At 41.0% G+C, this 10,684-nt stretch overlaps 1 protein-coding gene across 1 annotated transcript; it reads right to left on the bottom strand.

Annotated features, from left to right (window-relative positions):
• Positions 1-2,438: 2,438 nt before the first annotated feature.
• On the bottom strand, positions 2,439-10,463 carry DDX24 (DEAD (Asp-Glu-Ala-Asp) box helicase 24; the record flags this gene model as incomplete). The annotated part of the gene is made up of 6 exons (XM_010131146.1): positions 2,439-2,670; positions 4,365-4,498; positions 6,430-6,618; positions 7,203-7,278; positions 9,408-9,923; positions 10,310-10,463. Coding segments are annotated over 6 exons (1,301 nt in total), but the record flags the coding sequence as incomplete, so codon positions are not given.
• Between the last annotated feature and the right edge of the window lie 221 nt (positions 10,464-10,684).

Raw genomic sequence — 10,684 nt, 5'->3', positions numbered from 1 at the left:
ATTCTTCTTTGCCCTCCTCTCATCCTGCAGTAACCTAGCTCACATTGGAGGAGGGTAGCTAAGTGGTAATTCTTCCAGCTACTGTTTAATAATTTGTTTAAATTATCTAAAGCAAGAACAAGGTTTTTCCTCTAGATAGAAGACTCATCGTATACTAGTAAAATAAGAACACGCAAAGCAGGCAGCCACAAGGGAGCTTTCAGAGCTCTAGACAAGTATCAAGACACTGAGATATTTTTAGGGTCCAGGCTCAGCTTGAGCTCCTGTGGGGGTGCAGCATCGGTAGACTGAGCGTTGAGAGCTCATGCTGAGCACATCAGAGGCTGCAGGAGAAAACCAGCATCAGAGCATGCCACAGGCAAGCATGAAGAAGGTGAGGAGGAGGGCAGAAGTGTCAGTCTCCATCTTTGGGAGACTTAGCAAGACAGTGGGCTGAGGGCCAGACAGAGGGGTAGGAGTGTGAGAACTAGGTTGTTAAACACAGTAAAACAGAAGCAGCTGAAAAATTTCACAGAATGATGAAAAGGAAACAACAATACTCTCAATGGCCCTGAATTCAGTTCTCATGATCACGTGGAATTAGAAATTGCAAAAACTCTCCTGCTTCATGCAGATTTTCAGACAAGGGAGGAGATGCAGAGCTCTTATGTCAAGATACAACCTTTTTCCTGATTAATTGTAAGCAGAAATTCAGCACAACATGCAGAAAAGGCCCACCTGGTCTCCAGTCCCTTCAGGGCTGCAAAACAAATGCAAGTTTCCTTTCCATAATGTAAGAACTTGATTAAAATTGCACAGAAAGGGCGTGAAGACATGCTTGCCTTTGCTAAATTCTTTTTTTCAGCTTTCCTGACAAGGAACTTTCTTTAAATTCTTCTTTTTGTTTTTCAGATGTGTACTGGTTTGAGTACCCATGGCGAGACGTCACATTAACTCCCAAAGATTGTCGTCTTCTCACATGGGTGAAGAAACAGAATCTTACCATCTCTTCCCCCCATAAAGCTTCCCCCCTCCACTCCAAAGGGCATGAGACAGTGTTGCAAGGAAAGCTTCATATATAATTGATAAGCTCTGTATGCTTAAGTTATCACAGGTCTTCTTCAGTAATGCAAGGGAACAAGAGTAAAACTCTTCAGTGTTGTGCGAGCAGGGGGGCCTTCAATTATTTGCATAGATGAAAGAGTAAAGAGTTTGCTCTTCTCGCATAACTGGCAAGTGCTTGGAGGTGGCACTCAACTCCACAGACAAATTTCTCTTTGACTACCTGAGTAAACTGATGCTTCCAATCACGGCAATGACATGGGTTCTGTGGTGTATGAGACACAAAAACCCAGCCCGATATAGAGCTGGCAGGTGAAGATTCCCTGTGCTCCCACCAGCACAGATCCTACTGCTATGTCTTACCTCTTGGGTGCTCTTCCCCTCTCCCTGTCTGCTAAGAGCAAAGGGCATCAGCTATGAGGAATGCAGAAATCTCAAGTGACTGAAAGCAGACACAAGCTTTGAGTTTTATAGTAGATGTAATTAACAAAAATTAAAAATATATTTTTCTGATACATTTTTAAAAATAGCTTTAAATAGTTTTGCACAGTTCAGGTTAAAATGATTTTAAAGCATAATTACAAGGAAGCAGTCTTCAAAAGTGACCTTTCACAACGTCATCACCTTTTCCATTAAATCAAAGGTCATGTGGTTCCGATATGTTTTCAAATACAGGCTTAACTCCAAATATTTATTGACAAAACAACAAGTAGCAACATTTATTCCTCAAAATTCTACACATCTCTCAAGGTGAGTCCCGACCCATTGCCATCTTGACTTTTTTTTGCACATTCTAAAACATATTAACACAGGAATAATGGAATTAGACCCAGTGGAGAACAGAACAATGAAATATTATCAGAGGAGAAAGAAAACTGGGAGATTTCCTTAACCAGAATAGTAGACCAGCTGGTAACACTACCTATATTTGCTGCCTTTCTCACTGAATAGGCTGCACTAAGAGCGAAATCTCCCATTACTCCCAGCTCAGATTGTATTTAGGCTGTGTACAGCTTACCTTCCCCTTTCATCTAGGGACATTAAGATTCAAACCAAGTTTTATCATTAGAGTATGCCCACAGCGAATTTTACCCATCTCACATAAAGGAGTAATAAGCACAACTATTTAAATACTAATTAACTTCTATTAATACAGAGAGTAAGAAAAAAAAAGTAATAATGTAGAAAACAAGATCCAACGAGACCAGATTCAACAGTAACTAACTGCATGTTAACAAAGCCCTTTAAATCAACATGTTGCTTTGTGCCTGCACAACCAAGACACAGACAACATCTTGGGATACTACATGTCTACTTGCTGACCTTCTCCATAGCACTGGCAGCCTCGGTAAGGATTGACTTTGCTTCCGGTGCCCCGAGGGACCTTATTCAGTTACCTAACTTAATTTTATTGATTTCCTCTTCTTAGCTTGTTGTTTGGACACAGTACCCAGAGCAGATTCTGAAACACCCACTGATGTCTGAGGCAGGAGCAGTTTTCCAGACTGTGTTGGGTACTTGGTTTTCATAAGAACTTTGAACAGTGGCTGGGACAACAAATGCTTTAATTGTTTTTTCATCCCCTTCAGCATCTTTTGCTTCTGGCTTTCTTCTTGCTCACTAGTTTTTCTTCCTTGGGGCAGAAATCAGAGATACAGAATGTTACAAGAGAGGAACTTGCATTGGCCTCTTTCACCAGGCTTCTGTAGTGCTAGGGGCAGATGCTAACATCATCTTTCTAACAAGGTCACTCAACTCCCACAGATAATGAAATCAAGAAGAATCCTTACTCCTGAGTAACTATACCCCAGCTATCATTCTATTAAATTATTCCGTTGGCTCTCAACCCAGAACAGATTAGGGAACAGAAGGAAAGGGGGCCCAGAAGACAAAGTATTAACCCAGTGTTTCTAGCTCAGGCAGAGTTGCTTCTGTGTATTTCATTCCTTTATGCATGCCTAATTTCAGCACCTGTAAAACAGGAAGCCTTTTCCTCCTTATACATAAAAAACCCCCAACAATGAGGTGCTCAGATTTAATAACATAGGTGAAAGAAAAGCACAGAAAAGACTGGAGATAGTATGCTCAGAGGCCTGGACTGGAGAGAATGAATTAAATCAAGGTTGTTGTAATGTAAATTTAAACGACATTTCTAAATCCTTTCTAACAGTGTTAAGAGACATTTCATTTATGGTAAGAATGACTTGAGATTTTAATTGGTTTCCAAGAAGCTATGGAAGAATCGGAGACTGAATACATTTTCAAGCATGAATCTGGCAAGATTCTGGGTGGCAATTACAAAGTGTTTCACTTGAGAGCCACAACTCACTTGGACTGGATGTGCTGTTTCAAAACTCATTTCAAAGCACAGCATACTCAGATTGTGTCAAAACAATACAGCAGAGCGCTAATTATCTGAGAGCGCTCCTGAACAGTTTGGACAGAGATGATTAGTGCTTGCTTGCAATGTGGTTGAGAACAAGCTAGTCGAGTCATGAATAAAGGAAAGAAAAAAATTAATCTGAACATGCTTCAAAATTAAGGCATCTGCATATTTAGCAGCTTAGAGCTTAAGCTGAAGTGACCGAGGCAGCACCCCTATTCAGCATGCCATTAAAAAACCAGTATGAAATCATACCTTCAGCTCCTAAAATTTGAACACAATGTGGCATTTTACAGTGCATCTAAGCATTGCAAAGTTTCATGGCACTGAACTAATAGGCAACTGTAGTTCACAGCCCTACAGATTCTCTCAGCACAGCCTGTGGAACATTTAATTTTAAAAACTTAACAAATTATTCACTTCTAACCATCAAAAACCTCAGCAACTTGTATGCAAGTATTAGCCATTTGGCCCACACAAATCAACCTACATTAAATGGCTCACGTAATTTTTGGTGTTTGCTAGTGTTTCCTGGGTGCTACCACACACAGCTGACAGGCTCCTGTCCTGCTGTCTTAATACAGGAGAGTGGGAGAGATAAGCGTAAGTGGAGAAACAGATTTTTCTTTTGACACAGAGGGGACAAAGCTCATGCAGGACATACTGGGCTGTTAGAGTATCCCAAAATGTTTGTCAGAAGCTGAACAGTTCTTGTCCTATGACACATGGACTTGTCTGCAACTTGCCAGAATTGTCATACCTCACTCCCTCAGCTCCAGCACTATCTACTGCTAACAATCATCCTGAAACACCACGTACCAAAGGAAGACACTCCTTCCCCTTCCACCTTGCAGGTTTTAAGAGTTTCTCTGCCATGCTGGAGCTTCTGGACACCAGCGCTATGGGACCACTGAGCATACCCATAAACAAGCATTTCTACTTGCCCATAAGCATGTCGTCATCAAGATCAATCTCAAGAGCCTCTGCAGCTTGCTGCAGCCAGGAGTTGTGATGTTTTGCCCGACTGTTGAAAAATTCTGCCTTCTCAATCTGTTGTGCCAAATTCACCCGTTCCTGGAATAAAAGAACATTTTAGACATGATCAGGTCTAAATGTGGGGCACTTCAGCAGAATCCGTGTTTGAAAGCATGGATTACATGCAACTGAGATGCAGAGACACTTCTGCTCCCTGATGGTGTCTCAGCAGATGCCCCACAAATGGAGATGTGTCATCATTTGCTGAAGTGTTTCTCTTCAGACCCATGATACAAAATCTGACTTCTACAACATCTCAACTACTAAATATGCCTCAATGTTAACTCCTCATTCTTTGAACAAATAATTACAAACAATTCAGAGACATCAGGGACAAATCATGATTCAGTTAGCAGTAATCTCCAGGTTACATATTTACACAGTACAGCTGGATCTTAAAGTTACTAGCCTCAGCAATAAAGGGCAGCCACTACCTTCACCCCGGCCTAAGAGAGGTCCTGCAGGCCATATGGATGGAGTCACTCATGTTTTCAGAAATGCACCTGGATCTTGTTTTGCATAGGACAAAATATCCTGTCCTTCTTACCAGCTGCAGGCAGGTGGAACAAAGATGTCCAGCAGCACTATTAGTCCCAACTACAATGGTTTTGTGAATAACCCCAGGGCAAGGTGTAAATGAGGCCTGATGATATCAAGGGCCTAAAAGGCTGCAGTCCTGTAATTACAATTACAAAGACATTTTTTTCTGGGGAGAGAAGCATAATTATGGATAGGAGAGAAAATCATGAGATGGTGGCAGGAAAATTTAAGTGTGGAAACAGTATTTATTTGCCCGTTAATTGACAGAGAATGGTAAGAGCCAAGAACTACTCATTAAGAAACACAGAAGGGACCTCTGAAGAAATAGTCTAAAAACAACAGATTTCCTTCAGTAACCAGAAACACTTGGTGGGTGGAAGGGAAGATGCAGGGTGGGTAGGGGGGTCAGGTGTGCGCGGGGAAAAATCAAATTCTTTGTGTGACTGTGGAAGCATTCTTTTACTTTTTTTCCAGAAAGCTGCATCTCCTGAAAGATTCTCACTAAGTACCCCATTTACAGCAAGCCTGGAGTTTGAAACTTGCTGACATTATTTCCAAGACGGTAATACACCTGTTGCCACTGGGGTAGACCCTGGACTCAGTCCAAGCCAACTGTATGACCATGAACCAGAATACTGTGAGGAAGATACCTGCTGCATTATCTGACTGCTCGCATTTTCTTTCTGTTCTCAATGACTGCAATACTCAAAACACTCCAACCCCAGCTGGAATCCTTTCAAATGCAGTATTTAAATGTCCCATTTGCACATGGCTGATGTCACCCAAACTGTTAAGAGAATGCTGAGACATGAAATGGCTTCTTATTTGAGATGACAAGTTGCTTTTTGATTATATTGTTTTGTAAATCCTAACCACTGTCTAGCTTGTGAGTTAGTGAATGACTGAATTGTCCTTAGAACAGGCAATAACCTAAAAAAAAAGAACATACCTGGTCTGACAGGGTTCAGTGGCAGCTGTGGCATCACAGTATGGGATCTTTTGAAAAGCAGACAACTCACTACTTCAACTGGGAAGAGCCAGAAGAAGACCACTGAAAATCCCTGAACCTGCCACTGTTCTCTAGTCTGTTAAAGGCTTTAAACTATATGCTGAACAGGGCCATCCCAGTCCCCAGCCACAAAACATACTTGCTTTCCTGTACTGTTTTTGGGAACCTAGTCAGGAAAAGCTCTAAATAACAATGTACAAGAAAAGTGTAACTCATATGTATGTTTGAACACTCTTCTTGGGCCAGTTATTGAGGACAAATCACAAATATTGTTTAAAAAAAGATGAAGCGTGATTAACTTCGCTTTCGAATCCAGGTCCTTAAGAGTAAATGTCATGTAAAATCAGGAAAGAACATGATAGGCAACGCAGTAATCTAAGTAAGCAACTACTCAAGCTGCAAGAGACTGTTGTTTCTTTACCTTGACTGAAGTCATGCACTTGTTTTCAACTGGGAAAAACGGCAGCTCTTCACTCTTCTCCAACGTTTTATAAATTTTTCTAAAATTGATCAAGTCATCAGGGCCGATCAGCAATAGGCTAAGGCCTTCATTGGCAGCTCGGGCTGTTCTGCCACTTCTGTGTACGTACAGCTCAGAAGTACGAGGGACCTGCGAATTATCAGAAAAACCATGAAGCTGGCGATGGAAAGCTAGCAGCAGCCTGTCGTGCTTTAGCCAAGAGGTTCCCAGAGAATATTGTTTGTATATACACAGGGTACACTGCCTGTAACACAGCTGGAGGTAAACTAAAAGATGACGTCTGGAGACAAGTTTTGTTCTCTGGTCCAGTATTCTTCCTTGCATAGTATTTTGTGTGTCTCTCCTAACTTCTGAGCCTCTGTCATTTCATTTGCAAAGCAGGAAAAAATTGTGTGCATCTTCAGAGAAGAGTTACAGGGCTGCATCATCTGACACTTTTGGACATCAAAGGTAAGCAAAAAGCAAGGATAATCACATCTGGTTTGACATTTCTCATATGTAACCACACATTCATTAAGTGCTACCTACCACAGTCAGTCACTGCAGCAATGAGATCTGTAAGTAAAAAGCACTAAAAGCAGTTAAATTAATAATAATTAAATCTCTATGCACAGGACTATACTATACACAGGACCAAGCATCCAGGATATGGATCAGCAAAAGCTTATTTCAAAACCGAAACAGTAAAAGCAAAAATATAAAAAATATTTAACCTGGTAGTGGATGACATGCTGCACATTGGGAATATCAAGACCACGAGCTGCAACATCTGTTGTCAGGAGGACACAGCTGAGAAAATGGTAACATTTAATGAACATAAAATTGAAGATTAAACCATCTGCCAAGGAACATAAAATACAGAGACCTAGAATTCTACCACAGCAACTTAAGGAACAGATTTGTACTACATCATCTGCTGGAAATATGCTATTTGTTTGCCTTTGAAGAAAATTATACCCAATATTACACCAGAGGCCGGCTCAAAACAGCAATTCTTTCAGTAAAGAAAAAAAATGCAAATATTACCTTCAGCAGGTCTATTCCATTTCCAATAAAGAAATTCACTGCCTTCCTGGATCCTGTTTTCCTGTGCTTTTCTTCTCTCCCACTTCACAGGAATGCTACCACAAATCGCTATTCAATGACCTAATCTGACTGCCTGGAAGCGGGGTATGCATCCCTTCATTAAATTTTTCAGTGTTCTGCCCAGGCTGTCTTTAAAAATGTCTTTATCTTGATACGACCATACAATTAACAACACAGTTGATCTTTTGGCAGGACAGGCAGGTTATTTAAAGTTTCACCAGCTGAGAAAAACCACTTTATTAGCATTTTAGATTTAATTAACAGCTTTTTGGGGCTGAAATATATTCTACCAAGTTGCATCCAGGTAAGTTATCCCAGAAATGAAATGTAAGTGGGGGAGTGGATTCTGTTCTGACAATTAGTATTTCTCCTTACCCCTAGAAATTAAGAACTACTTTAAAAAGTCAGTCTTTTATATAAAGAGTCTACTACAGAGATGAAAAGTCTCCCTAGGGTATGGAACAACTAATTTCAAAAAAATCTTCCAGCAACTGAAGTGAGTTACTTGTAGATAACGGGAATTTGTTACGATTTTATGGCATCTGACTGCATGTCTATTACTACAAGGTTCAAAGCAGAAAAGCAGAGAAAATTATACAGTTTGCAATCTGCAGGAGGCCATTATAGATGGTTTCACAGATTTCTTCTTGCCTTGAAAATCTGTAGTCTCTGAAAATGCCCTGTCTGGCCTAGGCCAATGCTATCAGTACTGCATTTTGCCAAGGATACTGCAGATCTATCACGGCACTTCAACCTCTGTTCTTGATGCTTGAGGCTATTACCAAGGTACAAATTCCCATGCAGTCAGACAGCAGGCAGCACTAAACTGTGAGGCTTCTGAATTATGGAAGTACTGAGACCACCAACCTCCTCCCAAAGGACATCCCAAAGCCAGGAGGAAACAATAATTCTTAAAATGGCATGACAGGCCTGCCTGGGTAAACATGACTGCCCACTGCTGCTGAAAGGCACAGCTGCCCCTTCTCTTGCTTTGCTGTAAGATACCTTGACCCTCAAGAACTTAAATTCATCTAACTAAACTCACAAAATCCTAACCCAGAAAAAAAGTGGTTAGTAACTTGTTGGCTTATTGAGATGAAACAACTTACAGAAAGATCAAACGATCTGCATTCTGGTTCTGCAAGTGCAGGTTGGCATGCAGAATGGTTATAAAAGTATGCAGCTGAAAATGGGGCAAGTGTTAGCTTTTTCAGCAGCAATGAGCTGCCAGACCACAGGATAATTCAGGCTCCAAGGGACCTCAGGGGCTCTTGTCCAATCTCCTCCTCAAAGCAGGATGAGCTGTAACATTGGACCAGCTTGCTCAGGGCTTTATCCAACTGAGCCTTGAAAAACTCCGAACAAGCAGCCTGTTCCAATGCCCGGCTGTCCTCACCAAAAAAACCTCTTATATCCAGCCTGAATGTCTCATTTCAACTTGCACCTGTTATCCCTAATCCTCCTACCATGCATCACTGAGAGGAGCCTGGCTCTACCTTCTTCATAATCTTTTAAGATAACAGAGGGCTACCATAGGTCCCCACCAAGTCTTTTTCTCAGGTGATACAAAACCAGTGCCCTCAGCCTCTCCCCTTGCAGAGCCAGTGCTTCTTGACCACCATGGTGGCCTTCCACTAAACTCGTCCCAGTTTATCACCTCAACCATCCTGTGAAACCTTTTCCTTAATAGTTAATAACCTGGGCTCATGAGTGGGGGACTACCACCCTTAACTCACTCCCCAAACCTGCTCCTACCCTAACAGAGCTGCTTCCTCTCCTCACTACCCTTTACACAATTTTTTTCTCTACTAAGAAGTAGAACATCAACTCACCTCTCTCGCTCAGCAAACCTTTCTAGGTTTTTCAGCCTTTGTTTTTGGTGCATGTTGGCATGCAAAGGAAGAGGATCACAATTTAAGACTGTGAGGAGAGAACTGAGGCGTTTTACACAGTCTATGCTGTTTGCAAAGACCATGGTTCTTCCTGGATACTGGAGCAGGAAGTAATAGAGATAATAGTCCTTCTCATTTGTATTACAGTGGATTCTGGTTTCTGTCAGAGTCTCAGCAGTAGCCTCTTTCCTTGTTAAGTCTATTACTTTAGGTTTGCCCTTTATTCCTACTTTTTCCATTAACAATTCCAGTTTGGTCTTCTTGTCCATCTTTTTAGCATTCTTTTTCTGCAAAACTCTTGTGGGAGTTTGATGGACTAAAGTCAAAGTGGCAGAAAAAACAAAAGTCTGTCGTTGAGGATTATACTGTGAATCATTTAAGATTTCCAGCAACTGAGACAGCTCTAAGAAGTGACCTTTCTCAACCATTCGGTCTGCTTCATCAATCACAAGGCACCTGTCAAATAGAAATCACAGTGTAAAAATAGGCCTGCGTAGATAAATAAGAATCCAGTACACTTAAGAAGAACTTTTCCTGCTAAACACATAAGGACATTTCTGCATGCAAGAACTGAAGGAACACCAGGTATGCCGGGATAGCTACAGGAGCCTTCCACATTTGTTTTTGAAAAGTCAGGTTTCTAAAGGAAAAATGAGGTTTTTGCTACTGGTTAATTGACATTCCCCTTCACCAATATAACCACTGTGTATTTCAGTAAAACTCTCTGGCAAAGAAATAAGTGAACCCACATAATCTAAATTATTTAGCTAGTTAGTCAACACAATCAGTATGCAGTGACGCTTAGTGCAGTATGTAGCAGTTAGTCCAAAAGGCACCTTTACCTGAGCTGACGAAGATTTGAAAGATGTGGGTGTCTCTCTTTAACTAACTCCCACAAACGGCCTGGGGTTGCAATTACAATTTCCGGCTTTCGATTCAGTACACGCTCTTGCTTCTGTGCAGCCATGCCTCCAACAAGAATTGCAGTCTTAATGCCTAAAACACATAAATAATAGTTTTTATCTCAATAATTCATCAGTGAGTGTCTTTATATACCTCTACTCAAATAAGTATTACATGAAGTCTATACCACAACTTTCAGCAAGCATTTTGGCCAGAAAACTCCAGGGGTTTTATGCAGAGCTGAACACACATCAATGTCCTCAATTTAACACAAAAATCTTCATTATAGTTAGACATCAAAAATAAAGTAAACT

The sequence above is a fragment of the Buceros rhinoceros genome, unplaced genomic scaffold (genome assembly GCF_000710305.1).
Source record: "Buceros rhinoceros silvestris isolate BGI_N320 unplaced genomic scaffold, ASM71030v1 scaffold19302, whole genome shotgun sequence".
Taxonomy (NCBI): domain Eukaryota; kingdom Metazoa; phylum Chordata; class Aves; order Bucerotiformes; family Bucerotidae; genus Buceros; species Buceros rhinoceros.
The sequence above is the reverse complement of the archived record's forward strand: the minus strand, read 5'-3'. Positions and strand labels throughout refer to the sequence as shown.